We start from the raw sequence: 16,143 nt of genomic DNA, 5'->3' as shown, positions 1-16,143 counted from the left end.
ACCCCTCCCCTCGCGTCAAGTCCAGACGTTCAGCGACACAATGTACATTATTGATGAATCCACAGGTATTAACCTGCCCTAGAGCTTGAAACAATGTGACATGCGAAATTGGAACTGGTGTGTTGTGTCAGAACTTAAAGATCACATACGAATCAATTATGTGCAGGATAGAACACATTCTAAACAGATGAGATTGTTAAAGCTGAAGTTGGACTGCTAATGGCCAGGTCAGGTGAGTTTCAGTAGGTACAGGACAGACAAATGCTGATAAGCAGGGGTAGAGGTAGCTTTATAAATAGAAGCGTTACTCCACGTTCATGATATTAGCCTAATAACATTTACATTTGGATATTGTCTTTTTTATTCATTACATAAATAAAAAATGCCAATATTCGTATGTAAATGTTTATTATTAACCATGAATTTGGCATACTATTTATAGGGTTAGTGTAGAGATTGTTTTAAGAGGTTGCATCGACTGTATGAGACCTTTGAGAGAGAGATTAGTTATCCTAATAGAATTGTACTTATACTGGCTTAGTAAGTGCTTGTGAACTTATGACATACTTGTTATGTTGAAGAGCAAGTTTATATAGTCTCTCACATTACTCATACATGCACCCACAGACACATACCGTAGTTTAGGCTACTCTCTCACTCATATGCACAGATACTCTCATATTCACACACAAACCTACCCTCAAACACACATCACTCACGCCTACACAATGCATACAGATTCTTGAATAATTGAGATGAACTCATCTTGATCTATTGTTGTCGGTTCACCCGTCTGCGTTGCTAAGGAATGAACACGGTCATTGTCCTCCTCTTCCCTTTTCCCTCTATCTGCAGACCGAGGCAGACGGGAACCCGGGAGACCAGAGTCAAGGCATCGGTGAAAAACTGGGCCAGAGAAAGGGCTCCTTTTAAGGAGGGGACCATTTTGAGGGAGGAGGTCAGCATTGGGGAAGTTGTTGAAGCCGTGGGCTAGCACAGCACCAGGATAGTTCTGAGTGACGAGCACATGGAAGGGGATCCCCAAGATCAAGAGGAGGATTCTGATGCCCAGAGGAGAGCCTCTTCCCCTCAGTCCTCTGTGCTATGGGAGAAGTGTATCCGGCAGAGTATCTTTGTGGACCTGAGTGAGGATGAGAGTCTCCACTTCAGTGACCTGGAGGGCTCCTTCACGGTGCATCTCTCCCAGGCAGAGTCGGCTATCTCAGGGAACAGCATCCATCTCAGTGGTAAGACTTACGCTGTCAACTTGAAATTACTCTAGAAACACCATTGTTATACTTCAGCAATATCATTGTAAAAAAATATATAACAGCTGTAGGCTATGTAACAATATCATGCCAATCTATAACATGACTGTAGCATACTGTTCCTATGAATACTTCACAACTTCTTACTCTCTGTCATTCATAGAGAACTTAGAGCTGTCAGTGTCTGACTCTGGGGAGTCCTCCACAGAGAGCAGTAGCTGTGTCAGTGGCCAGAGTGAGAGAGTGGTGGAGGGTAAGACCAAGAGCAGTGGGAAGTGGGTGTCTGCCCAGAGACCCAACACTGAGCAGGAGCAGACCATCTGGGAGTATGAGAACGCAGGAGACACCTCCGATGAAGAACAGGAGGACCTTCCACATGACGGGGACCTGGGAAGCCAGTACATTAAGCCCTCAACCAATGACAGTCATAAGTCTGAGGAGAATTGCAAAATAGCTGATGTTCTATCAAAAGACCAAGCTGGAGCATTGCATTCAAGACACAATGTTAGAGATCATTTTGATTTGCCAGCAATGGTTGGAGAGGTCAATATCATACAAGGTCACATGCAAATTGAAGTCAACACTATGAACCATGTATCTATAACTCCACCCGAGGGAGAGGGTAAAGGAGCTTTTTTTGACTCTACAAAACCAGAGGCTGTTCCCACATGCAGTAGTCCTGTCCGTAAAGTCCCACACCCAGACATCACCCAGCTGCTGCTCCGTCACTTTTCCCAGGATGAGCTGTTCTGCTCAGGCAGTCTGATCGAGGCAGAGACCCTGCCGGAGGTGTCCCTTCTGGAGAGCATGGACGAGACAGTGCTGAGCAGGGGCCCATTGCACAGGAGCACAGGGAGCCCCAATAATAATAATAGTGGAGGAGCCCCACGACGCAGCAGCACAGGGGGACCCAGCAGCGAGAGTGAGAGGAGTCAGAGCCTACAGGAAGAAGATGAAGGGAAGAGTGTTCAAATGAGTCCAAGAAAAAACCTGGCGGAGAAAAATGAAAGAAGGACTGCCTCAGAGGGAAAGAACACACGGAGTGCTGAGTCTTACAGCAGTGACGTCAACTCTCCTCAATATAGTGGCATATCAACCAGTAAAAGGGAAGTCCCTGAACAGGACAGTAATGGTAGCAATGGTTCAGACCTAACCAAAGAGGAAGATGAGAATGATGAAGATGAGGAGGAAGACCAAATCTGTAGAGGTCCCCTGGTCAGAACCAGGTCTTTCAGCGAATTAAAGTATGGACAGGGCCAAGTCCACTACCCACTCCCTGACTTCTCCAAGGTGGCTCCCAAAGTGAAAATCCCGAAGAGTACCAGTGTTCCGGTGAGACCTGTCAGCCAGTCTCCCAGCTTCCTCAGAGCTCAGTCCTCGCCAGGCATGCTGGGTAAGTCCTCTGCTTTGGAGGTGATCCACAGAGTGATGGAGGACTCTATTCAGCCCTCAGAGAGACCCTACGTATTTCGAGACCAGGACAAGCAGACAGAAACCTCCCCAGGACTGGTGCGTCACCTACAGGTGAGTCATCATGTTCAGTAGTTTAGCTCACACACTGCTATACAAATGCGTCATACATCCTTCATCCAGAAGACATCTTTCTCTTTTAGGCTGAATACGATAAACTAATGACTAAGTATGCAGAGGCTGAGAACCTCCTTGATCAGATGAGACTGGGGACAAAAGTAAGCCTTCAGAATGTTTTCTCTTTTTAAACACTTCTTTCTCTATGGTCTTTCTGTTCTTTCATCTCATTAAATATAGTCTTAAGACAGCCTTCTTATTCTTGTCAATTTGGACTGAATTTATCTCAAAATGTGTCAACAAATTAGAATCAAGCGCCCTCTGACCTTACCCTGGATTTTGACTGTGGTGACCAACAAGACCTTCCGGGTCCTGGTGGAAGCCATTTTGGATCTATGCTCTTCCCCAACCCCCCATCTCCTACAGGCAAGATGCTATCTCTGACATCTGATATTATGACAGGTCCTCTCTCTGTTACAAATTACCTGGGCAAGAGCCACCGGTTTCCTTAGTGGCAAATGGGGTCTGATGACATAAGATTCTGGTTACACTCAAAGTCACAACTAGCCTGTCATAAGAGTGAGGATTCCAGAAAAAAAAGACGACACAAATATATTATACAACCAGTTTACATGAGATGATGCAACCTTATCAATGACATGAGTAATTCCTCATTAAATTAAAACAATTTCACACAAAATCATCATCAATTAGAAATAACATACTTTCCATTTTCAATGCTGTAGAATTTAGGCCATAACATACGTTGGATCTGCATCGTTTCAGCTTTTGTTGTGTTTGCAGGACAATTTACCCATTGCCCAAACCAACAAAACCACTCTAAACAGCCTAGCACTTCTCCGACCCAGACTGACCAACAGAGTGAAGGGGAAAGGATGACCAGGGAGTTGAGGGATATTATCAGTCAGTTTTTGCAGAAGGTAACCTGGAAAACATACCAAAGCTGTATAGTGGTGCATTATCACCCATCATTTAAATGGTACTGAATTATAAACACTTATGTTTATTACAGGTGGATGAATTCAAAACGTGTCTGACCACAATGTCAATTGCTATTGAAGAGCAAGAAATGGTAAATGGATCTTTGTTACTTTCAGTCTTTTTCTGTTCAGGACTGTATTCTGGGTGATGTGAGTATAAAGATGTTGTAACAATTGTAACTTATAATAAGAGTTGATTCTCATTTCCTTTATTCTATAAGCAGAGTGTGTTGTTATGTAATTCATAACGTTGTGTTGTTTTCCAGGTGTTTAAAAGTATGATGGATTCCCAGGACCAGCTGGAGAGGCGGTACATCAGTAAGAAGGAGGAGCACAGAACTCTGGAGATGCAGAACTACTTTGGCCTGGCCAGGAACACAGGCCAGTTCGACCCCGAAAGGTTAGATGTCAACTGATACATCTTATTGTGTGTGAGGAGTTTGAGTTAAACAGTATATCTGCGTGGCTCACGCTATAGGGCCACCCAGAACTGTACTGTGCTGGCTCGGCTATTTTCTTTTCACATAGACCTTTCCGTGCGGTTCCAGCAACAATGGTAGATGTGTAACTAGGTCAGCTCAGTAGCTTGCAGCTTGGCTTGGCCCTAAAGTGTGTGTGAATTAGGCAGTTCTGTCTAAAACCAGAAACAGACTGACACCCAGGCTAGGTTTGTGTAGAATTCAGCATGATGTGAGGGGTATTTTATGCACATTGTCGGTTCTTTTTGTGTGTGAAGGCAGGTGGAGGGGGAGATATTCAGGATAGGGATGCATCTAGAGGACATTAAAGAACTGATTGACAGGAACGTGCGTGAGCAGCAGCTCTCCCCACCCCACTCATCCTCCACACTCCTGTCACTGTGTGGGGGTCCCAGTCTCCCTGGTCTGCTCACCCCCTCACTTCCACCACCCATGCATGAGGTAACACACTCACTTACTCATAGCATAGCTGTTCATTCGCTGCTTTGCCCTTTATTTGCTTGCTCACTCTTTCACTCACTCACTCACTCACTCACTCACTCACTCACTCACTCACTCACTCTTTCACTCACTCACTCACTCACTCACTCACTCACTCACTCACTCACTCACTCAAATACCTTAATGATTACTGCATAAATGCATGTACTTACAAGCCTTTTACCAAGTAGTTATATAGATTATTGCGCTGTTAGTTACACTGGTATAAGACTCTGTAATAGAGGTTGACCGATTAATCGGAATGGCCGACCAATGTCTTTCTTAAAATCAATACACAGAAGTATATATTTTTAAACCTGCATATTTAGCTAAAAGAAATCCAGGTTAGCAGACAATATTAACCAGGTGAAATTGTGTCACTTGTGTTCATTGCACGCAGACTCAGGGTATATGCAACAGTTTGGGCCGCCTGGCTCATTGCGAACTAATTTGCAAGGATTTTATGTAATTATGACATAACATTGAAGGTTGTACAATGTAACAAGAATATTTAGACTTAGGGATGCCAGCCGTTTGATAAAATACCGAACGGTTCCGTATTTCACTGAAATAATAAACGTTTTGTTTTCGAAATGATCGTTTCCGGATTCGACCATATTAATGACCAAAGGCTCGTATTTCTGTGTGTTATGTTATCATTAAGTCTATGATTTGATATTTGATAGAGCAGTCTGACTGAGCGATGATAGGCAGCAGCAGGCTCGTAAGCATTCATTCAAACAGCACTTTCGTGCGTTTTGCCAGCAGCTCTTCGCAAGCACAGCGCTGTTTATGACTTCAAGCCTATCAGCCTAATGGCTGGTGTAACCGATGTGAAATGGCTAGCTAGTCAAACGTCACTCGCTCTGAGACTTGGAGTGGTTGTTCCCCTTGCTCTGCATGGGTAATGCTGCTTCGAAGGTGGCTGTTGTCGATGTGTTCCTGCTCGAGCCCAGGGAGGAGCGAGGCGAGGGACGGAAGCTATACTGTTACACTGGCAATACTAGAGTGCCTATAAGAACATCCAATAGTCAAAGGTAAATGAAATAAAAATGGTATAGAGAGAAATAATCCTATAAATACTATAATAACTACAACCTAAAACCTCATACCTTGGAATATTGAAGTCTCATGTTAAAAGGAACCACCAACTTTCATGTTCTGAGCAAGGAACTGAAACATTAGCTCTTTTACATATTTCACTTTTACTTAACTTTTACTTATTTTGCATTATTTAAACCAAATTGAACATGTTTCATAATTTTTTGAGGCTAAATAGATTTTTATTGATGTATTATATTAGGTTAAAACAAGTGTTCATTCAGTATTGTTGTAACTGTCGTTATTACAAATAAAGAATAAAAAAATTGTCTGATTAATCGGTATCGGCGTAATCAACTAAGGGACTAATTGCACCATCTACATTTCCTTCATCTTAAATGCATGCATGTGAGATGTGTTTGTGTGAGCAACATGAGCTGTGGATGCACGTGTTCTGTGCAGCAGTAGTCCTGATGAACAGGGCTACATTTAATTCCCAAAAGTTGCGTCCTCTCCTCGGCCCCCCGTTCACTCCATCTCACAGATCTGGTAGGACTGAGTAGTTGGAAGCGATATGGTGTAAACTAGGAGGAACAATACCTTATCCCCATCTGTGGAGGGGACAACTTTGTAGAATTAAATGCAGCCCAAGTCCTTGTTTTGTAAGTGGAGGCGTGTCCAGCGCTCTAATTGAGCGACAATCATTTCCGATGTCGCTCATGTTTCACAGTGAGGACACATTAGCTACTCAAAATGTGTTCTCCTCTTATCCAACCTCTCTGTGGTCAGGGTCTCACATTACAGATTCCAGGCCCCTGTTTTTCCACTGGTGGTTATGAGACAGTGCAGAGGGAGGAAGATGAGGAGGATGAGGAAGAGGCCAGTGAGGTCCATGGACATGATGGTTTAGACCAGAGCTGTGATCTCACACCTGCTGACCCCCAACTGAACAGCACAGGACACAGCAGTGTCAGTCTACGGTACTCATCACGCCTCTGAGTTGCTCAATAGGACTATAAATTCATGGGTTTCTTCAGTGTGCAATACTACACTGTGTACCATCTACATTCCTGCAGTACTACACTGTGTACCATCTACATTCCTGCAGTACTACACTGTGTACCATCTACATTCCTGCAGTACTACACTGTGTACCATCTACATTCCTGCAGTACTACACTGTGTACCATCTACATTCCTGCAGTACTACACTGTGTACCATCTACATTCCTGCAATACTACACTGTGTACCATCTACATTCCTGCAGTACTACACTGTACCATCTACATTCCTGCAGTACTACACTGTGTACCATCTACATTCCTGCAGTACTACACTGTGTACCATCTACATTCCTGCAGTACTACACTATGTACCATCTACATTCCTGCAGTACTACACTGTGTACCATCTACATTCCTGCAGTACTACACTGTGTACCATCTACATTCCTGCAGTACTACACTATGTACCATCTACATTCCTGCAATACTACACTGTGTACCATCTACATTCCTGCAGTACTACACTGTGTACCATCTACATTCCTGCAGTACTACACTGTGTACCATCTACATTCCTGCAATACTACACTGTACCATCTACATTCCTGCAGTACTACACTGTGTACCATCTACATTCCTGCAGTACTACACTGTGTACCATCTACATTCCTGCAATACTACACTGTACCATCTACATTCCTGCAGTACTACACTGTGTACCATCTACATTCCTGCAGTACTACACTGTACCATCTACATTCCTGCAGTACTACACTATGTACCATCTACATTCCTGCAGTACTACACTGTGTACCATCTACATTCCTGCAATACTACACTGTGTACCATCTACATTCCTGCAGTACTACACTGTGTACCATCTACATTCCTGCAGTACTACACTGTGTACCATCTACATTCCTGCAATACTACACTGTGTACCAACTACATTCCTGCAATACTACACTGTGTACCATCTACATTCCTGCAGTACTACACTGTGTACCATCTACATTCCTGCAATACTACACTGTGTACCATCTACATTCCTGCAATACTACACTGTACCATCTACATTCCTGCAGTACTACACTGTGTACCATCTACATTCCTGCAGTACTACACTGTGTACCATCTACATTCCTGCAATACTACACTGTGTACCATCTACATTCCTGCAGTACTACACTGTGTACCATCTACATTCCTGCAGTACTACACTGTGTACCATCTACATTCCTGCAGTACTACACTGTGTACCATCTACATTCCTGCAGTACTACACTGTGTACCATCTACATTCCTGCAGTACTACATTGTGTACCATCTACATTCCTGCAGTACTACACTGTGTACCATCTACATTCCTGCAATACTACACTGTGTACCATCTACATTCCTGCAGTACTACACTGTGTACCATCTACATTCCTGCAGTACTACACTGTGTACCATCTACATTCCTGCAGTACTACACTGTGTACCGTCTACATTCCTGCAGTACTACACTGTGTACCATCTACATTCCTGCAGTACTACACTGTGTACCATCTACATTCCTGCAGTACTACACTGTGTACCGTCTACATTCCTGCAGTACTACACTGTATACCATCTACATACAGTACTTGTGTTTTTATACCTTATGACACCAAGTATAAATCCTGTCTTGGGGAGTGATATTATCTGTCATTTCCATTACATTGACATCAATGGCAGTTATTGTACTTGCGGTACATGAATGGCTTTAGATTCAGATATTCAGAAAGTCATGTAGACTGATATCAGGCACACTTCTGGCCCTCCCATGGGGGATAATGTTCCATCCGGGCACAAAGGTGGTGTTGGGTTCCGATAGGAGTAGGAACAGTTTGTTTTAGTCGCTGTGGTTCTGTCTGTTCCCCCGGAGGCTCTCACAGGGCTCCCTGGAGACAGTGGACATCACCAACACGGAGGAAGAGGAGGAGGAAGAAGAGGAGAGGAGCTGGACCTGCTCGGGCCTATCTGAGCGGATAGCTCGTGATAGGGTTCTGCAGTATTTGGCTCTCCAGAACCCAGGATTTCAAGACAGACTTTGGACAACTGAAAGGTTAGTGTTTTGGCATTTGAGTGTACTGTACTAGATAAGTAAACAAGCTAACCAATTCAATATTCACCTCAAGACAACTCTTTTCTTTATAATGTAGCAGATGTGCATAATGTATCCCCACTCTAGTGTAATTGATACAGTTGTGGTTATTTGATGTGGTGATTTCAGAAATACCATAGTAAGAGATGGTGTGCTGTCTTATATTGCAAAACTGACACGCCAAACATTCCTGAAAGGTCTGTGGGTAAAAGTATTTATCAATGAAACCTGTCTTCATCTTTTTATTTTGACCGTGTATTGTTGTCGTTGTTACTGTAGCCTGCAGCAGAGTCCCCTGAGCCCAGACTGTGACCTGGGAGGGAGTGTGAGTCTGGCTGTAGAGGTTTCCTGTTCCTCTTGTCTGAAGAGCCAGTCCCAGAGCATCACAGACCACACTCTCACCACTTCCCAGGTATCTTCTATGACTTATATTAGCTGTCCCATGTTTATTTCTGTATTTACTCTAACTCCCTAGCCAATAGCACAGACTATTGTAATATTGTACAGTAGCTACATGGATGGTACTTTTTGTTGCAGAGAATAGTGAGTCCAGAGACAGACAGTGGGTTAGGGAGCTCTGACTTGAGTCTCCAAGCCACAGGACTTTCTCAACCAAAACTCCATACAGAAAGGTACAGGCACGCACATCCATACAACTGCTTACAGGCTAACTGAAAAAGTCAATGTTTCATGTTTATTATGTTGTTACGATCCAACCTCAGGCTCCAGCTCCAGCCTGATGGGAATTCCAATCCTATCAGTATGAGTGACAGTGAAGGCTCCTGCACCAACCTGCAGACCACTATGCATCAGCCTGTACAGGTGGGAGAGAGGAGACCTAACCCGCAGAGAAATGTCCATTCAACTGGGCTGACCGGAAAAGCGACACCTAGCCTGCAGTCTACAGTCCATCTGACTAGGGATATTGGAGAGAGGAGACCCAGCCTACAGACACCTGCTGAGCTGCAGCTTTGCACCACTGCGGTGGACCACTGTGTGACCAGCACTACTCAGAGTGTACCTGCTGGACTGCATGGTGAGTGATGAGGAACCACAGAGTGCCTGCTGTGGTCATAGTGAAAGTATAGACGTTATTCAGTAGACAGTACAGCAGAGAAAACACTGAACTAAACGCTCTAATGTACACACAGAGGGTGAATCCCACACTACCAGTCAGCTCAGTCATCACGGCCCTGACTGCCCATTCAAAACCTCCCATAGCATCACCATGGATATGCCACAGAGAGACTGCCACTCCCACACCTGTTCCTGTCACAGGTCAGTCTCAAGGTACTGAGTATTCAAAACCTCCCTACAGGAACAGGTAGGCATCTCTCTGTGGATATGCCACAGAGAGATGCCACTCCCACACCTGTTCCTGTCACAGGTCAGTCTCAAAGTACTGAGTATTCAAAACCTCCCATAGCATCACCATGGATATGCCACAGAGAGACTGCCACTCCCACACCTGTTCCTGTCACAGGTCAGTCTCAAAGTACTGAGTATTCAAAACCTCCCATAGCATCGCCATGGATATGCCACAGAGAGACTGCCACTCCCACACCTGTTCCTGTCACAGGTCAGTCTCAAAGTACTGAGTATTCAAAACCTCCCATAGCATCACCATGGATGTGCCACAGAGAGACTGCCACTCCCACACCTGTTCCTGTCAAAGGTCAGTCTCAAAGTACTGAGTATTCAAAACCTCCCATAGCATCGCCATGGATATGCCACAGAGAGACTGCCACTCCCACACCTGTTCCTGTCACAGGTCAGTCTCAAGGTACTGAGTATTCAAAACCTCCCATAGCATCACCATGGATATGCCACAGAGAGACTGCCACTCCCACACCTGTTCCTGTCACAGGTCAGTCTCAAGGTACTGAGTTTTCAAAACCTCCCTACAGGAACAGGTAGGCATCTCTCTGTGGATATGCCACAGAGAGATGCCACTCCCACACCTGTTCCTGTCACAGGTCAGTCTCAAAGTACTGAGTATTCAAAACCTCCCATAGCATCACCATGGATATGCCACAGAGAGACTGCCACTCCCACACCTGTTCCTGTCACAGGTCAGTCTCAAAGTACTGAGTATTCAAAACCTCCCATAGCATCGCCATGGATATGCCACAGAGAGACTGCCACTCCCACACCTGTTCCTGTCACAGGTCAGTCTCAAAGTACTGAGTATTCAAAACCTCCCATAGCATCACCATGGATGTGCCACAGAGAGACTGCCACTCCCACACCTGTTCCTGTCACAGGTCAGTCTCAAAGTACTGAGTATTCAAAACCTCCCATAGCATCGCCATGGATATGCCACAGAGAGACTGCCACTCCCACACCTGTTCCTGTCACAGGTCAGTCTCAAAGTACTGAGTATTCAAAACCTCCCATAGCATCACCATGGATGTGCCACAGAGAGACTGCCACTCCCACACCTGTTCCTGTCACAGGTCAGTCTCAAAGTACTGAGTATTCAAAACCTCCCATAGCATCGCCATGGATATGCCACAGAGAGACTGCCACTCCCACACCTGTTCCTGTCACAGGTCAGTCTCAAAGTACTGAGTATTCAAAACCTCCCATAGCATCGCCATGGAAATGCCACAGAGAGACTGCCACTCCCACACCTGTTCCTGTCACAGGTCAGTCTCAAAGTACTGAGTATTCAAAACCTCCCATAGCATCACCATGGATGTGCCACAGAGAGACTGCCACTCCCACGCCTGTTCCTGTCACAGGTCAGTCTCAAAGTACTGAGTATTCAACTCAAGAGTCAACTTTATCATATGAAATTGGTAACCAAGTCAGGCTGCCAGGTAATACCTCATAGAGGCCAAAACCTATTGTTTTTGAGTTGGCCAACCCCTCTCTCTCTCTCTCCAGTTCGGCCATCCAGGCCCTGCAGTCGGAGGTGTCCCAGCTGAAGAGAGACCTGAAGGAGGGGCTGGTCCAGCTGCCACACCTCTCCCAGAGGATGGATTACCTGACCTCCAGATGCAGGCAGAACAGAGACAGAAGACCCAAGACCCGGCCCAGAACACACCACAAACCAGCAGGGAGCAGACAGAGTCTGACCAACACCAACTCCAAGATAGAAGACTGGATCTCCTCAGATATGAGCAAAGGTACCTTACTAACCTGGTTAATGTACTGGGAGTGTAATCCAAACCAAGTTGCTAACAACAATGCTATTTTGCATCAGGGTTGATACCTGCCTATGTCTAATGCAGTAGTACAGGGTTCCCAAGTTGGCAGCAGATTTGATTTGCCCCCCCCAAGTTTTCTGAACAAAAACAAAAACTATAAATATATTTAAGTAAGACTGAAATCACCTGGAAATCAGTTCCAAGTGATTTTAACTTAGGAAATCTGTTCCCAAGTATTCCCACACATACATGTAGAGGAATATGTGATTGTATCCCAATGGAATAAAGGTTTGAATAGCAAAGGTGTATACAGCAGTAGTTACTGTATATACAGAGCATTGGGAAAGTATTCAGACCCCTTGACTTTTTACACATTTTGTTACGTAACAGCCTTATTCTGAAATGGATTAAATAAAAATTCTCAGGAATCTACACACAATACCCCATAATGACAAAGCTAAAACTGTTTTTTTAAACATTTTTGCAAATGTATTAAATATTTTAAAAACTAAATACCTTATTTACATTCGTATTCAGACCCTTTGCTATCAGACTCGAAATTGAGCTCAGGTGCATCCTGTTTCCATTGATCATCCTTGAGATGTTTCTACAACTTTATCCACCTGTGGTAAATTCAATTGATTGGACATGATTTGGAAAGGCACAAACCTGTCTATATAAGGTCCCACAGTTGACAGTGCATGTCAGAGCAAAAACCAAGCCATGAAAGTCAAAGGAATTGTCCGTAGAGCTCCGAGACAGGATTGTGTTGAGGCACAGATCTGGGGAAGGATACCAAAACATTTCTGCAGCATTGAAGGTCCCCAAGAACACAGTGGCCTCCATCATTCTTAAATGGAAGAAGTTTGGAACCACCAAGACTTCCTAGAGCTGGCCGCCCAGCCAAACTGAGCAACCGGGGGAGAAAGGCCTTGGTTAAGGAGGTGACCAAGAACCCGATTGTCAGTCTGACAGAGCTCTAGAGTTCCTCTGGAAATGGGAGAACCTTCCATAAGGACGACCATCTGCAGTACTCCACCAATCAGGCCTTTATAGTAGAGTGGCCAGGCGGAAGCCACTCCTCAGTAAAAAGGCACATGACAGCCCACTTGGAGTTTGCCAAAAGGCACCTAAAGACTCTCTCAGACCATGAGAAACAAGATTCTTAGGTCTGATGAAACCAAGCTTGAACACTTTGGCCTGAATGCCACGCATCACTTCTGGAGGAAACCTGGCACCATCCCTACTGTGAAGCATGGTGGTGGCAGCTTCATGCTGTGGGGATGTTTTTCAGCCGCAGGGACTGGGAGACTAGTCAGGGTTGAGGGAAAGATGGACAGAGCAAAGTACAGAGAGATTCTTGATGAAAACCTGCTCCAGAGCACTCAGGACCTCATACTGGGGCAAAGGTTCACCTTCCAACAGAACAATGACCCTAAGCACACAGCCAAGACAATGCAGGAGTGGCTTCATGACAAGTCTCTGAATGTCCTTGAGTGGCCCAGACAGAGCCCGGACTTGAACCCAATCGAACATCTCTGGAGAGACTTGAAAATAGCTGTGCAGCGACGCTCCCCATACAACCTGACAGAGCTTGAGAGGATCTGCAGAGAAGAATGGGAGAGACTCCCCAAATACAGGTGTGCCAAGCTGGTAGCATCATACTCAAGAAGACTCGATGCTGTATTCCCTGCTAAAAGGTGCTTCAACAAAGTACTGAGTAAAGAGTCTGAATACTTATGGAAATGTGATATTTCAATTTTTTATTTGTAATACATTTGCAAAAATTTCTAAAATCCAGTTTTTGCTTTGTGGGGTATTGTGTGGAGATTGATGAGGTAAAAAAACTATTTTATCAATTTTAGAATAACAAAAAAGTGGGAAAAGTGAAGGGGTCTGAATACTTTCCGAAGGCACCGTATATGTAGGTCATTGTATGTGTATAATGTGCTTTTAATGTCGTACACCACCTGTGAACAAACTTACAATCCCCTTGTATGTGGTCGTTTTCTCTAGGTACAGACGGTGTGGAGTCGGACCGGTCTGGGATCATGCTACCATTCCACAGTACACCACTAGGTGGCAGGAGAGGGAGCAGCAAGCCCTACTCCTGCTCAGATGGACCAGTGAAACCCCAGAGTAGAAAACACTTGAATACAGGTTGGTGGTGCTGGTATTGACTTTCTGCTTATGGGTCTAAAATAAAAGGAACAATTGCAAAAACAAGAGTGATTCTTACATTATATTTAACAAAATATTAAATCAGTTGCTGAGTCAGATTTTGGTGCTTCAGCTTGCAGAATTTGCCTTAAAGTTGTATTTGGTGGTCATAAAGGCAGTTGTGTGTGTTTCTACATGTAATTGTCTGTTGGTGTTATGTATTATGTCATGTTTTATGTGGACCCCAGGAAAGGTAGCTGCAGCTTTGGCTGTAGCTAATTGGGATCCTAATAAAATACTAAATACTAAAATCCCTTTTAGCATCAGAGGAGAACCGTTCTCTGGAGACCTCCAATCTCACCCAACCCAGTCCTCCAGCACTCTGGCACTCATACAAGAACTTCAGCTACAGATCTCCACGTAAGGACCAGCAACAAGCCCCTGTGACACTGCCATGACCGTGTATCATTCTGACTACTTTACCCATTTTAACATGTAAACATTGGAACAGATTCGTCAGGGTTGTGATGTTGATTCTGTCTTTTTTCATTGTAGCACCACCAGGTGACATGGAGAATGTCTACTCTAAGGGCAGGTATCCTCTCTCCTCTCAGCCTCTACAGAAGCCTCTGTTGCAAGTCAACTATGGCTCCTCCTGCAGTTTACCTGCAGGGTAAGATATGGTTTCATCATTTATTGCCATAATCTATTTGCCTTATTGGAATCCATATTTATCCTCCATGTTGCTTGAACCTTCATCCGTGAAGGTGAAAGAGAAGAACTGAGATGCTTCCCAGGGTTGCCTACTCCTACACTACTGTACTCATGCTCTCACTCTTCTCCGTGGGTCTCAACAGTTTCAAAGTGCGAGAGCAGCAGTCTGTCTCCCACCACCGGAGGCGCTCTACCCAGTCAGACTCAGCACTGCTGCCCAGCAACGTGTACTTTCAGCAGACCTTTCCCCCAGCTCTCAGCCCCCCCAGGACTGGGGTCATAGCCAGCAGGCACAAAGCCAGCAGGGTGAGCCTGGCCACATGGAAAACATTCTTTCATATCAATGGGTGCCAGTAATGTTTTACTTGTATTTACTGAGAAATTATTAGTGGTACTGTTAACTTGTAACAATTTAGCACATCTGGTACTCGTACTGCACAGTTTTTTGTGTGTTTGATTTTATTTGACAAAGAATTGTAATCCTAAAAGAACCAAGGAGCTTTTTGTAGGTTATCATTTCATGTCATAACCGTTTTCTATGCCTTTTGTAAGTAAATTAAAGGTGACTGAGATACAAGCGTAACCTTAAACTGTTGTTGTTTGTCTTAGGATGAGGACATCAACAGGACATTGGACAGGGCTATCGAGGCAGCCCGCATTATGAAGAGGACCACTGATAGGATGGCCAAGAGCCTGTCAGCTGACCTTGCCAAGGTTGAGCTGTACAGGAAGTTACACGGCCTTCACCCATTGACAGGGAGGAACAATACTGGCTCATAACACTCTAATTGACACACTGGAGATACTGCTGCTACTATAGGGCTGGTCCAGGATTAGCTAACCAGTGAATTCAGCAGGGATTATTTTGTATACAGGTGAAGTCGGGAAGTTTACATACACCTTAGCCAAATACATTTAAACTCAGTTTTTCACAATTCCTGACATTTAGTCCTAGTAAAAAATTCCCTGTTTTAGGTCAGTTAGGATCATTTATTTTAAGAATGTGAAATGTCAGAATAATAGTAGAGAGAATTCCTAGTGGGTCAGAAGTTTACATACACTCAATTAGTATTTGATAGGATTGCCTTTAAATTGTTAAACTTGGGTCAAACAGCCTTCCACAAGCTTCCCACTATAAGTTGGATTAATTTTGGCCCATTCCTCCTGACAGAGCTGGTGTAACTGAGT

The 16,143-nt window shown here is 44.4% G+C and overlaps 3 protein-coding genes across 3 annotated transcripts; all 3 read left to right on the top strand.

Annotated features, from left to right (window-relative positions):
- Window positions 1-872: 872 nt before the first annotated feature.
- LOC109871706 (protein AKNAD1) lies at window positions 873-4,212 on the top strand. The gene is made up of 7 exons (XM_031806386.1): window positions 873-1,247; window positions 1,432-2,792; window positions 2,882-2,956; window positions 3,104-3,221; window positions 3,600-3,736; window positions 3,829-3,888; window positions 4,063-4,212. Exons 1-7 carry the CDS (start codon window positions 1,028-1,030, stop codon window positions 4,210-4,212), a joined length of 2,121 nt encoding a protein of 706 aa, XP_031662246.1. The 5' UTR covers window positions 873-1,027.
- A 330-nt stretch (window positions 4,213-4,542) lies between these two features.
- On the top strand, window positions 4,543-10,645 carry LOC109871465 (uncharacterized). The gene is made up of 7 exons (XM_031806782.1): window positions 4,543-4,716; window positions 6,586-6,776; window positions 8,711-8,890; window positions 9,209-9,341; window positions 9,467-9,561; window positions 9,652-9,965; window positions 10,081-10,645. The coding sequence occupies exons 1-7, from the start codon at window positions 4,564-4,566 to the stop codon at window positions 10,224-10,226; spliced, it is 1,212 nt and encodes a 403-aa protein (XP_031662642.1). The 5' UTR covers window positions 4,543-4,563; the 3' UTR covers window positions 10,227-10,645.
- A 978-nt stretch (window positions 10,646-11,623) lies between these two features.
- On the top strand, window positions 11,624-15,893 carry aknad1 (AKNA domain containing 1). Its single transcript, XM_020462684.2, has 7 exons — window positions 11,624-11,673; window positions 11,819-12,060; window positions 14,098-14,241; window positions 14,563-14,661; window positions 14,797-14,914; window positions 15,099-15,261; window positions 15,565-15,893. Exons 1-7 carry the CDS (start codon window positions 11,624-11,626, stop codon window positions 15,733-15,735), a joined length of 987 nt encoding a protein of 328 aa, XP_020318273.2. The 3' UTR covers window positions 15,736-15,893.
- Window positions 15,894-16,143: the final 250 nt, after the last annotated feature.

Source organism: Oncorhynchus kisutch, linkage group LG27 (assembly GCF_002021735.2).
Source record: "Oncorhynchus kisutch isolate 150728-3 linkage group LG27, Okis_V2, whole genome shotgun sequence".
NCBI classification, from domain to species: domain Eukaryota; kingdom Metazoa; phylum Chordata; class Actinopteri; order Salmoniformes; family Salmonidae; genus Oncorhynchus; species Oncorhynchus kisutch.
This window is presented reverse-complemented; position numbering and strand designations above follow the sequence as displayed.

Coding starts and splice junctions, on each gene's coding strand:
- LOC109871706 (XM_031806386.1), top strand. CDS start 1,028: ATGGAAGGGGATCCCCAAGATCAAGAGGAGGATTCTGATGCCCAGAGG. Junction 3,222..3,599: donor CAACCCCCCATCTCCTACAG/GCAAGATGCTAT, acceptor TTGTGTTTGCAG/GACAATTTACCCATTGCCCA. Junction 3,889..4,062: donor CTATTGAAGAGCAAGAAATG/GTAAATGGATCT, acceptor GTTGTTTTCCAG/GTGTTTAAAAGTATGATGGA.
- LOC109871465 (XM_031806782.1), top strand. CDS start 4,564: ATGCATCTAGAGGACATTAAAGAACTGATTGACAGGAACGTGCGTGAG. Junction 4,717..6,585: donor TTCCACCACCCATGCATGAG/GTAACACACTCA, acceptor CTCTGTGGTCAG/GGTCTCACATTACAGATTCC. Junction 9,342..9,466: donor ACACTCTCACCACTTCCCAG/GTATCTTCTATG, acceptor TTTTTGTTGCAG/AGAATAGTGAGTCCAGAGAC.
- aknad1 (XM_020462684.2), top strand. CDS start 11,624: ATGGATGTGCCACAGAGAGACTGCCACTCCCACGCCTGTTCCTGTCAC. Junction 14,662..14,796: donor CTTCAGCTACAGATCTCCAC/GTAAGGACCAGC, acceptor TTTTCATTGTAG/CACCACCAGGTGACATGGAG. Junction 14,915..15,098: donor TCCTGCAGTTTACCTGCAGG/GTAAGATATGGT, acceptor GGGTCTCAACAG/TTTCAAAGTGCGAGAGCAGC.